Genomic DNA, 13172 nt, shown 5'->3' with positions numbered 1-13172 from the left:
CAGTGATTGTGCAAAATTAGTACTTGGCTCAAATAATGTCAACAAAATATTTTATTTGAAAGCTAGTCCACTTTTTTCTCCCACAGAACTTTCTTATGCAAACGACTGCTAAAGTTAAGTTTTAAAAATAAAATTTATGTGTATGGATGCTATTTCCTGGACTTTTTCAACTTGCAAAATTCAAAAAGCAAAATATTCTATATATTAATAAATCCTTGTAAATATTTATTTCACTTTTATTTAATATAGGAATAAGTCTCAGGCTTAAATAACCATTAGTCCTTTGTGTGAAAAATAAAAATTTCTTAAATTTGGTGACATTGCCTTTTAAAGTTTCTTTTTTGATGTAACCTTAAAATGTTAGTAATAAGATTTTTAATAATATATTTTTTGAGATAGCATAAAAATAATTTACTTTGCTACAAGTAAATGCTTAATACAGAAAATTTTATGTAATATATTTCAATTTCCGGAGGTAAAATTTTTTACTTTGTTGACTTTTCCAGTGTAAAGCATTAATTTACTTATTTTTTAAATTGAAGAAAGCTTTATACAGTTGTCACTGTATGGAAACTTTGTAGATATAAGATTGTATAAAGCATATATTTTGTTAAAAAATTCATGGAACATCTATGTTTATTAGATGTATCAATTGATATGCTATAAGGGATTCTCTTAAGTATATTCCAGAGAATGACATCTGGATCCAGAGAAAATTATCTTTTTCAGGTGGAGGCAATCCATTTTAAATGGTAGCTGACTTATTTATTTAGATCATGATTCTTTTAAATATGACTACTGAGATTCTGAGATATGTACTCAATAGAGATACTTCTTGAAATTATCTGCATTTGTAAACTATTAATATATCTTGTACTTTTACCAATAAAAGCAATTGATATCAGGCTCAGGGCAGGAGTAGAGGGGAAGGAGATGATAGGGCACATATTATTATAATGCAATGTCTTAAAGACATGAAAATAAACAATTTTTATGGGTATAATGCGTAATACAGAGAAAATAGAACATTTTATTTTTCAAAAGGAAACTGATTGAAAAAAGCAAACAATGAGATAAACTAATATCATTGAGATGTTTCACAATTTTGTTTGTTTAGAATAGTGAGTATATATAACATTGTTCAAATATGTTAACCTACTTACTTTTTGAACTAGCTCTTTTCAGAATATACATTGTAAATTTATTTTTTGTTTACCTTTTTCTGTCATCTTTTTTTAAGGATATGAATGAGCCATCAAGTTTTGTAAATGGAACAACTACTAATCAATGCAGAAATCAGACACTAAATTATCCACCTTATTTCCCAGGTACAATATTGTTGGTATGCCTTTGATATTATCATGTTATTATTATATATTAATAGGTATATAATATGAACTGATATATATCAGTTAGCTATATATAGAATATATATATATAATCAGTTTGATATATATAGAATGTAGGGAATAGGATTCACATACCCAATTTTCACTACCCACCCACACACTGGACCACACCTTGACCCATTACCAATATTATTTAACACTATTTTGAGAAAAAAATCAAGGAATATATTTTATCTACATAAACACAATTCTAAATTTGTTTGAAGTTGTTATTTTGGTTTGCTTAATAATTTTCCCAGATTCAAAAAATATTAAATACTCTTTAAGAGAAAAAATAAAATTATTTTGAAAGGAAGTTTTTATAAGTGTTTCTTTACTAAGGATAAGGGAAAGAATACTAACACTTCTCTGTTTACCTTTGACATAGAAGGAAATGAAGATGAATGTGATGTTTCATATTCATCATCATTCTCTTATGCAGACAGAAAATGTCACAAACTATTAGCATATAAAGTGATGGCAAAACTCTGGAAAAAAATCTTAAACTGAGAAAATGTGGATCAAAAGGCAGTGTTATAACATTTGCCTAGCCCTTAAACTCTGGGCTTTATGATACCAAGTGAATTTTTAATAAAACTCTAATCATTGTTTTCCATTTATATGCACTAGAAAAAGTAGACATTGAGGAGTGTACTTATTTTTCAGGTTTTTGTTAATTCATGTAATCCAGTTGCAATTTCAGGCCATTTTAAGTTGATAATTAACCCACACAAAGTATACAAATGGTTAAAATATACATAGGTTTTATAAAACACTGATTAATTTATTTGTCAAGGAATACATAATTATGAGTTACACGTTTCATTGTAGGGCACTATATAATATATTAATATATTTTCATTGATTCTTTCCAGAACTCACAAAAAGAACCGATGGATTACATTTCAGAACAATTTGCATGGAAGCTGAGCAGATTCTTAGTGATGGAACATCAGTTTTGCATTACGATGTTCACAATCTCTATGGATGGTCACAAATGAAACCTACTCATGAGTAAGCAATGTTCTGAATTATCCTCTCTGACTCTTTGATTCTTTGGATCTTACATTTATTGCTATCATTTTAACAGTCCTGACAATCTTCTCTTGCGTCTCTTTACTTCCCAATTGTTCTCTGTAACTTCTTCCTTCATAGCATTTAGAAAAAATGTGTGTCTTTCTATCTAATTTATCTAAATATCTTTATTGTTATTATTCTAATTTTTATACTATTCCAAAATAAATCCTAGACCATTTTTATTTTGTTTCTATTTGCCTAGTATAGTGCCTGGACAATTGTAGGTGCTCAATAAATAATATTGGATTAATATTAATAAATGAATTAATAACATATAATTTGATAACATTAAGACATAAAGCATCAAACGTTTGGCTAAATCTGTTATTTAAATTCATTGTCAAGCCAGGCACAGTGGCTCACGCCTGTAATCCCAGCACTTTGGGAGGCTGAGGGGGGCGGATCACTTGAGACCAGGAGTTCAAGATCAGCCTGGCCAAAATGGCGAAACCCCATCTCTACTAAAAATACAAAAAATTAGCCAGGAGTGGTGGTGCAGAGCTGTGGTCCCAGCTACTCGAGAGGCTGAGGCACAATAATCGCTTGGACCTGAGCGGCAGAGGTTGCAGTGAGCCAAGATTGTGCCATTGCACTCCAGCCTAGCAACAGAGCGAGACTCTGTTTCGAAATAAAAATAAAAACATAAAATAAATAAATTCATTGTTAGTAAATTAGAGCACTTTTAATGAACTTCTCAAATATTAATGATCTTACTAATTATCTGCATTTTTAACAAACTTTTATGTAAGGCCAATGATGATGGAATACAGACCATTCACTGAAAATCAATTCTTTATTAGCACTTTCCAATACAAGTTTTGCAATGATTGAAATCTTCTGGCCAGGCACAGTAGCTTATACTTGTAATCTCAACTCTTTGACATGCTGAGATGGGAGGATCACTTGGGCCCAGGAGGTTGAGGTTGCAGTGAGCTGTGCTCCTACCACTGCATTCCAGCCTGGGCAACAAAATAAGAACCTGTCTGAAAAAATAAATAAATACATAGAAATTGTCTATAATTCTGGGTGCCAATGTGGTACTCACCAGCCATATATGGCCATGGAACAATGTGTCTGGTGTGACTCAAGAGTAGAATTTTAAAGTTATTTGATTTTAAGTAAGTAATATACAATAATTAAATATGAAATAATAGATAATTAGTGGCTACCATATTAGACACTGCAGTTGTAGATCCCTGGCTTTTGACTACACATTATAATCACTTGGAGATTTTCTTTTTAGGTTTTAGATTTTTTTTAAGTGTCATGTGCACATAGTAGGTGGGTATATATATTGGGTAAGTGAGATACTTTGATACAAGCATGCAATACACAGTAATCACGTCATAGAAAACAGAAGTATTTATCCCCTCAAGATTTATCCTTTGTGTTACAAACAAGACAATTACACTTTTAGGTTTTTTTTTAAAGTATACAATTAAACTCTTATTGACTATTGTTGACTATCATCCTGTTGTGTTATCAAATAGTATATATTATTCATTCTTTCTAACTATATATATATAGCACCCATTAACCATCCCTGCTGTATTAGTCTATTTTCACTCTTCCATAAAGATACTACCTGAGACTGGGTAATTTAAAGATGTTTATTTAAAGACTGGGCAATTTAAAGAGGTTGAATTGACTCACAGTTCTGCATGGCTGGAGTGTCCTCAGGAAACGTACAATCATGGCAGAATGTGAAGGGGAAGCAAGGTGCATCTTACATGACTTTAGGAGACAGAGATAGTGATGGGAGAACTGCCATACTTTAAAACCATCAGCTCTCATGAGAACTAACTCACTATTACAAGAACAGTATAGGGGAAACCACCCCCATGATGCAATCACCTCCCACCGGGTCGCTCCCTTGACAGGTGGGGATTGCAATCCCTGATGAGATTTGGGTGGGATCACAAAGCCAAACCATAACACTTGCTTTCCTCTCACCCCCACACAACCCTTCCTAGCTTCTGGTAACCATCCTTCTCCTGTCTATATACATGAATTCAATGTTTTGCTTTTTTAAAATTTTTAGCACCCACAGTAAGTGAGAACATATGAAGGTTGTCTCTCTGTGTCTTAATTCATTTAACATTTAATGACTTCCAGTTTCCTACATGTCATTGCAAATGACAGGATTTTATTCTTTTTTATAGCTGCATAGGACTCCGTTGTATATATGTACCATATTTACTTTATCTAATCATCTGTTGATGGACACTAAAGTTGCTTCCAAACTTGGCTATTGTGAACAGTGCTGTAATAAATATGGGAAGGCAGATACCATTTTGATATATCTTTCTTTTTGGATGCATATTCAGCAGCAGGACTGCTGGATCATATAGTAGCTCTGGTTTTGGTTTTTGGGGAAACTTCAAACTGCTCTTCATAGTGGTTGTATGAATTTACATTCTTACCAACAGTGAAAGAGCATTCCCTTTTCTCCACAGCTTCAACAGCATTTGTTACTGGCTTCTTTTGGATAAAAGCCATTTTAACTAGGGTGAGATGATATCTCATTGTAGTTGTGATTTGCGTGTCTCTGATGATCAGTGATGTTGAGCACATTTTCATACGCCCGATTGCCATTTCTATGTCTTCTTTTCAGAAATGCCTATTCAAATACTTTGCCCATTTTTAAATCAGATTATTAGAAGTTTTTCCTATAGAGTTGTTTGAGCTCCTTATATATTCTGGTCATTAATCCCTTGTCAAATGATTATTTTGCAAATATTTTCTCCCATTCTGTGGTTGGTCTTTTCACTTTGTTGACTGTTTCATCGAGTCTTGATTTTTAATCTGTTCAGACACTCTGTGTCTTTTGATTGGAGTGTTTAATCCAATTATATTCAATTTCATTACTGATAAGTAAGGACTTACTCCCACCATTTGTTATTTGTTTTCTGGTTGTTTAATGGTCTTCTCATTCCTCTTTCATTTCATCTTATTTCCCTTTTCTCTGGTGTTATTTGATTTCTTGCTTTTTATATTTTGTATATCTGTTGTATGTTTTTTCATTTGCAATTACCAGAAGGCTTGTGATTTTTAAATAAATTATTATTTAATTGGTCTCTTTTATAGCCTAAGCATCTGACTATTTAAACATTTTCCAGGCAGTTCTAATGACCATACAGGGTTGAAAACCTCTGTTCTAACAAATAACTGAAGTTGATAAAAGAATAAAAAGCATTTTGAAGTAAAGAGTATGGATAAAATTTCTCACTTAGTAAAACCTACTTATCTTATTTCGAGCAATTAACTCTTAATCAACTGAGAATAGATGAATGTATGACCAAAAACTCACTTGTTCACCAAATCCAAAAATAAAACACTAAGTAATTTTAAGAGTGAACAAACTGGCATTGAACAATGCCTTTTCACTGGGGCAAATGTTACTTTTGATTAACCCTTCTGGAACACAATATTGGGGCATAATTATCGACAGCTAAATTTACTTTAACTAAAACTGTAGACATTAAAAAGAACAAAAATATTGAAAATTGGCTGATGATCTTATTGGCAAAAATTATGTGCTTTGAGTTGAAATTATGTAGCTTAACAAAAATTGAAAAAAAAATTCCTCTTCACGGAAGACAGGAAATAAGTATACTTCTGAAGCACATTACAAAGTCAAACATGATTCTTGACACATTGTGGATGTTTAGTAAATTTAAATAAATTCATCATTATCCTGTTATAATCACAGGTATCAAAGTTGTTTTGATAAGTTCAAGGTAGATACAGGCAAATTTCCAAATAGTCCATATGCAGAGATATTTAAGCATATGTAAGGTCCATTTCCACTTTTAAGTAAAATTATGAGGAGGAAGTCAGCACAATCTTCCATGGAATATCTTTGAAAATGAAATCAATATGCATATACTTATTAGTGCTAATTTTGCTCTCGTTCATAAAACTTTTCAGTGCAAGTTTCAACGACATTACTTAAATTGAGTAGATTAATTGGATTAAGTATTAAGTAGCCTAATCTATACAGTCTTAGATTTTTCATATGTTTCAGATACTTTCTTAATATTTTAATTTTTTCAGTTACAAAAAATTGTTGAACTCAGAAAATTTTAGAGATTAAATAATTAATTACATGTATAAAGACCTTGACAAATGTAAAAGAACACTATAAATAAGGTACGTGTTACATTTAAGCAAATTATGAAGAGTAAAGTCTTTCTGTTTATCATTGAGGAAAACTGAACAAATTATAAACACACGTTTTTTTCTCAAGTTATACAGACCGTAGCATTTTGTTTTTTAATGACTTATTTTCTGTCTTACAAACTGCCACATATTTGACATTTAGCTGTTTCTTGCTACTGTGCTCTTTCACTTAACATGAAACAAACAAGAAACCCAACAAAAGAATAGCTTGCATGGATTCAGAAATGGGATTTTATCATGTTGAGAAATTGCAGATAGTTTTACACAAAGCATCATGGACACCAATGGAAAATAAAAAAAGCTTCATTTAGAAATCCCGCACAAAAAGTTTTGAGTCTTCAGTTGCTCTCATCTCTTGTAATTTAAAATTCAATGTTGTACTGAAATAAAGCCTATTCTTCAAATGCAGAAAGAAATACATTTAAAAATCTACTTCAGATTATGGGTTCAAATTTCACACAAATATTCAAGGATTATGAAACTACACATATATTATATTTTCATTTTTACCAAAAGCTTTAAAGATGTTAGGGATTAGTACATATTATTCATTAGAGAGGACTTAGAAAATTAAACATCTTTGACTCCCTCTGAATGCTTAGGTTGTGTTTTAATATATAATTTTTAAATAGGTGCCCAAGAGTTTTGTAATCATAGAATAGAATGGAAAAAGTCAATAGTTATACATTATTTTTGCAGATATTTTTATAAACTGGGATAATTTGCAACTTGGAAAATTATATTTAATGTAACTTTCTGGAAAAATAAGAGTGCCTTTTTGAAGTGGGGGCATTGTAAACTATAGGAAGTGGTCTCTTGTATTTTTTTTTAAATAAACAAAAACTAGTCTATGAAAAAACAAACACAGTATACCTCACCTCATTCACTAATTTAGAAGTTACTTAAGCTATAGCTGTAACTTTCTATTAATCAGCTGTTCGTCTCCAGACCAGATAGTAAATGCATGTCTTCCAGACATGAGATTCTGAATGATATAGATGAATAGAACATTGATACAGTTGTTATATCAAAATATAAAATTTGAGATATGAATCTATAAAACTCTTTCCATGATATAGTATTTCACATCGTCTTCTTGCTGAAGGAAATTTCAAATTTCATTAATTTTTTATATACTAAAACATAATTAAAATATTTTACCCTACAAAATACTTGTTATCCAATTTCAAAATTAAAACAGATATTACATTTTCTGATCTAATGGTGACTATTTGAAATGTGAATTGGGAAAATTTATATTTCTAATAAATACTAAATATATAATACTAAATATATTGCCTTCAAAAATAATTCAATAAAATATCTTTGATTTTTCAAAGAGTTGTTTTCATAAAATTGAGGATAACAATTCTGTAATAACTTTCTTTTCTCTACTATACACCAGTCTATATTCTAAAATAATTTAACACCATCCAATCATGAGAACATCATCCAATCATGAGATAGAAGTGTTTGGAAAATGTTTATAAATTGATTTCATCAGTAATTAAAGACATTAGTCACATTAATTAATTTAACATTTTCTTTTAGAAACTGTGACTAAAATAAAGATATTAATTTATTGTAGGAAGATTAAAAATGTTTTAAATTTTTAAATTTAGTATTCTCTTCACAGATTTCATTTTTGTAATATACATGTAGAGTTTCTGGTTTTACTTCTATAAAAAACTTTTTTATAATGATTGAAGACATATTCTAATTTTTAAAATACATTTCAAGAAAATGCTCATGTAGGCAATAATAAACACACAACAAAAATATCTCTTTCCTATAAGCTGAACTCTCCAATGTCAAGTGGTAACAAAGAACAAACTCTTCTGGCTTAAAGGTGTCTCTCAAGAATAACTTAAACTAAGTTAATTGTGACTGTACAATTTGTAAGATTGAAACACTGTTGGAAATAATTAGAATATATTTACCATGTTTGAACTTTATATCTTTAGTGTCATCAAATAAATATTCTGTGTGAGGGTTTACAAAAGAGATTCCTCTTATATAAGAGGTTAGAATTCCCTTAAGAGAAAATTATTATGAAAATACTTCATTTATTTTATAGTTTTATTTTAATTTACAATTAGCAATAGTAAATATGGAGTACATTGTGATGTTTTCATACATTATACAGTGTGAAATGATCAAATAAGGCTAATTAGCTTATTTATCTCCTCAGATGTTTATCATTTATTTGTAGTGAGAAGATTTAAAATTCTTTCTTTTAGCTATTCTGAAATATACAATATATTATCTATGGTCATCTTGCTAAATTTATTCTTCCTATCTAACTGTAACTTTGTACCCATTGTGTGAAACTATGTAGAATCTTTATCAACCTGATGAGCATATATTCAGCTATTAGTTTAAAGCATCAGTAAAGAATTTTTTCAAGTGTAAAATATATAATAGAGAAAAAAAATCCTCCAGAAACATAATTTTCTTGCATGTGAACACATGAAGAATTTTTGACAACCCTGTCCTTGCAAATAATTTTTATATTAAACTAAACTAATTTTGTTTGCAAATGAACTAAACTCAAAAAATACATTTTCATATAGATTTATAGAATTATCACCAATTATTACTCTTCATATTTATGTATTTATTTCTTATTAAATTTCACAAAATATATGTAACATATATTTAAAAGATTAATATTCCTAAATGGCCCTTTTATATTTGTTATGAAAAAATAAAGCAGTGAAGATCATTTTCTTTTATTGGTTTTTTAAAAGAGTGACAATTTAGAAGTAGAAAATTTTAAGTTAACTAACACAATATTGCCTTTATTAGCAAGCGATGGTTCAATATATTATGTCTGTTTAATACATTTTTAGTTTCCTGTACTTTTGACTTGAGACATTTGTTAATTCTGAACTTTCTTGAGCTGCTATTACATGCCAAGCATTGCATTAGATATAAGGGATGCAAGGAAGATTAAAGTATAGCGCTTCATTTTAGGAATCTCAAGGTGTCATGGAAGGAGCTTTATATACATACAAACACTAGGATCCAGCTGTAACAAGGAAATGATTTAATACTGTTGATAATGTGTTAGTGCCCAGTAAAGTCTGCCTAATTATGTATTTGTGGTATCTTCTTCTAAGATAGTTCTGCAGCTCTTATTCATATTCAAATTATTTGAGTAATATAAAAATAAAATTTTTATTTCCAACTAATATTAGAGTAAAATGTTATTAATACTCTTATAATGTAATCTGTGTTCAGTCAGAGAGAAAGACAGAGGGAAAAGAAAGGGAGATAGAGGAAAATAGATGAAGATGATATAAAAATAAATTTTTTTTTCTAAAACTAGAACATATTTTAACATGCATGTCATTAAATTCATTCTCCAAAGACTGAGAAGGGAAATAAATCATATGATTTCATTTACACAACCCATTCTGTTGAGGTCTTACTTCCAATAGATTCTACACTTGAAATGGAGCAATTCTTTTTAGTTTTAAGACCCAAGAATACTTTGCTCTCTTCAAATTAAACCTTTAAAGCAAAGAGTATGATAGTAGGCATTGTCTGCACAGTAATATGTACATTAAGTGTTGATATGTTATAGTTGAGAGGCGTTGGGGCAATGAATAGTTAGAGTATAAGCCTTTATTAAAAATACATTAAAGTAAAATAAAAAGCTCAATGTGATGAATTTGTTGATTTCATTCAATTAATAGTTGATTTAACTTGTATTCATTGAAGGAATATATAAAGGCCTCTTAATATCTGCATGTCACTCTGGTAAATGTTGAAAGGGAAAATGATGTCCTTTATGCTTCTGAGGATTTTATAATTTAATGAGAGAAGACAAACTTATCAAGAGCCAGTTGTAATAAGAGACAATATAAGCACCACAAATCACTAATTTTTTTTACAAAAGTATTCATAAGTAGATATATTTGGAGAAAATATCTCATGTAAAAACTCAAAAATGCTTCTCTACTATATTAGTGCATTGCAGAAGACAACCGGAAAAAGAGGGATTGTAATTTCTCGTTCCACGTATCCTACTAGTGGACGATGGGGAGGACACTGGCTTGGAGACAACTATGCACGATGGGACAACATGGACAAATCGATCATTGGTAAGTGAAAGTCACCATCTTTATTATTATTTTTTGTTTTCTATTAGATACTCACTTTTGCTGGTGCTAGGTCATAAAATTTATAAGTCCTCAGAATTTTGTTCTTCACATCACACTTTATGACATATAGCATCAGAAAAAGACAGTGGGCCAGGAAGCTGGATTGAGGCTGCTGTGTAGAAACTAATCATCTGCAACTAGTTTATTTTGAGGAAATAGTGTCATTGTTATTGGCCTGAGTTTCCTTGCTGAAAAGAGCAGGAGCTGGCAAAGATAACATCTAGAGCTAATAAAGAGAAATGAATAGAAATTCTAGATTTCATGGCTATTATTAAAAAGTCAAAAAATAACAGATGCTTTCAAGATTGTTGAGAAAAGTTGACACATATACTGTTGTTGATAGTGTAAATTAATTAAACCATTGTGAAAAGCAGTATGATGATTCCTCAAAGAGCTAAAAACAGAATGACCGTTCAACCCAAAAATCCCATTAGTGGTTATATACCCAGAGGAATAGAAATTATCCTACCATGAAGACATGCACAAGAAGGTTCATTACAACACTATTCACAAAAGACACTCTTCGCCAAAGACATGGAATTCACCAATTCACTATTCACCAAAGACATGGAATCAGCCTAAATGCCCATGAATGGTAGACTGAATAAAGAAAATGTGGTACATATACACCAAGGAATATATACAGCCATAAAAAATGAGATCATGGCCTTTGAAGGGACATGGATAGAGCTGGAGGCCATTATCTTAAGCAAACTAACAGAGGAACAGAAAACAAAATACCACATGTTCTCACCTATAACTGGGAGCTAAACACTGTGTACACATAGACACAAAGAAAGGAACAACAGACACCAGGGCCTATATGAAGTTGTAGTGTGGGAGGAGGGTGAGGATTGAGTAACAACCTGTCAAGTACTATGCTTATTATCTGGGTGACAAAATAATCTGTACACAAAACCCCTGTGACAAGCAAGTTACCTAAATAATACACCTGCAAATGTACTTCTGAAACTGAAATTTAAAAGATCCTAGATTCTAGGGAATGTAAATCACTGATAGATGCTAAAAAAAAAGAAACATTTAGAACCAAATTTGGAAAGAAATTTGTGACAATAGTTGAATAAGTGCTAAATAAGACATTATCATTTTAATAGGGCAATACTTTTGTGCTCTATGTTTAGTCTTAAAATTTGTTCACCATGGATAAATAAATTCAAGGAAGACAATTAATTCTTAGAAATATTCCTTTAAAATAAAAGCTCAGAAATCACATTCATTCTATTTTATAGAATTGATTACTCCTTAGAGGATTTGTTTAATAAGAATGATTCAAGTTGTTTCAAATGATAGTCTGAAACAAATTGAACCTATAGTTCAATGAGACCTATAGTTAAATAACTACAGAAATAGTATCTTTATTTTCAAAAATGAAACTGTGGACACCACTTTCTTCTCACACTATAATGTGTTTATAATATATTTGTTCTCTGAATATGTTACCTTGCAAGTGTCAAGGAAGCTTGTAGTATCTTAGTTTTGTAAATATCATAAATGCTACAAAGTCAAAATGTTTGAGCATTATGAGAAGCATTATGAGATAATTATATTAATAATCTGAAAAATGTTTCATGTTTGGAGGTTATTAAAAACAGAACATCTTCATAAATAGAAATAAAAGCAATATTAAAATACATGAAATAATAACTTACTAAGATATTTTTTCTAACTTTTTCAGGTATGATGGAATTTAGTCTCTTTGGAATATCATATGTAAGTAGTTTTATTCCTTTTATCTTCATAATTTATAAATATTCATAAACTATTCAAATTTAACTAAATATAGCAATATATTTTAGACTGGAGCAGACATCTGTGGTTTTTTCAACAACTCAGAATATCATCTCTGTACCCGCTGGATGCAACTTGGAGCATTTTATCCATACTCAAGGAATCACAACATTGCAAATACTAGGGTATGTAATTACTACATTTACTTTCAATACTTTCTTACTTGGGCTACGCTTCATTATACTTTAGTGTAGATGGCTTGGGTAGCTGGCATATTTATTGATGTTATATATAATTTTGGAGTAGTGAGGAAATTGTCTGGAGGAACTTTTTTTGAGTAACTGGGGAGATATTACTAAAAATTATGCAAGAGTATGAACAGTTAGAGCCAATATCTAAATAAGCACTAAATTTCATGATGCTGACTTCCAGTGAAGAAATACAGAAAAATGATAAATTAGCAAAATGCACATGATGGAAAGGTTGAAGACAGAGCTGGTCTTTTAAAGATGTATTCTGCCTATAGTAAGTAAATGGCAGAGCTGTTTATGTGCTGTGAAATCTATATGGCCCCCCTACTGGAAACTTGGGTAGAAATAGAGAGTAG

At 30.4% G+C, this 13172-nt stretch overlaps 1 protein-coding gene across 1 annotated transcript in view; it reads left to right on the top strand.

The window, feature by feature from the left end:
• Positions 1 to 13172, top strand: part of SI (sucrase-isomaltase) — a 102816-nt gene that overhangs the window by 73327 nt on the left and 16317 nt on the right. Inside the window, exons 36-40 of the mRNA XM_003256396.2 lie at positions 1241 to 1328; positions 2264 to 2402; positions 10623 to 10756; positions 12513 to 12547; positions 12634 to 12750. Of these exons, the coding sequence (XP_003256444.1) occupies positions 1241 to 1328; positions 2264 to 2402; positions 10623 to 10756; positions 12513 to 12547; positions 12634 to 12750 (513 nt within the window). The remainder of the gene's footprint in view (positions 1 to 1240; positions 1329 to 2263; positions 2403 to 10622; positions 10757 to 12512; positions 12548 to 12633; positions 12751 to 13172) is intronic.

The sequence above is a fragment of the Nomascus leucogenys genome, chromosome 11, assembly GCF_006542625.1.
Source record: "Nomascus leucogenys isolate Asia chromosome 11, Asia_NLE_v1, whole genome shotgun sequence".
Classification (NCBI taxonomy): Eukaryota; Metazoa; Chordata; class Mammalia; order Primates; family Hylobatidae; genus Nomascus; species Nomascus leucogenys.
Note: the sequence above shows the minus strand (reverse complement) of the source record. Positions and strands in the feature narration are given on the sequence as shown.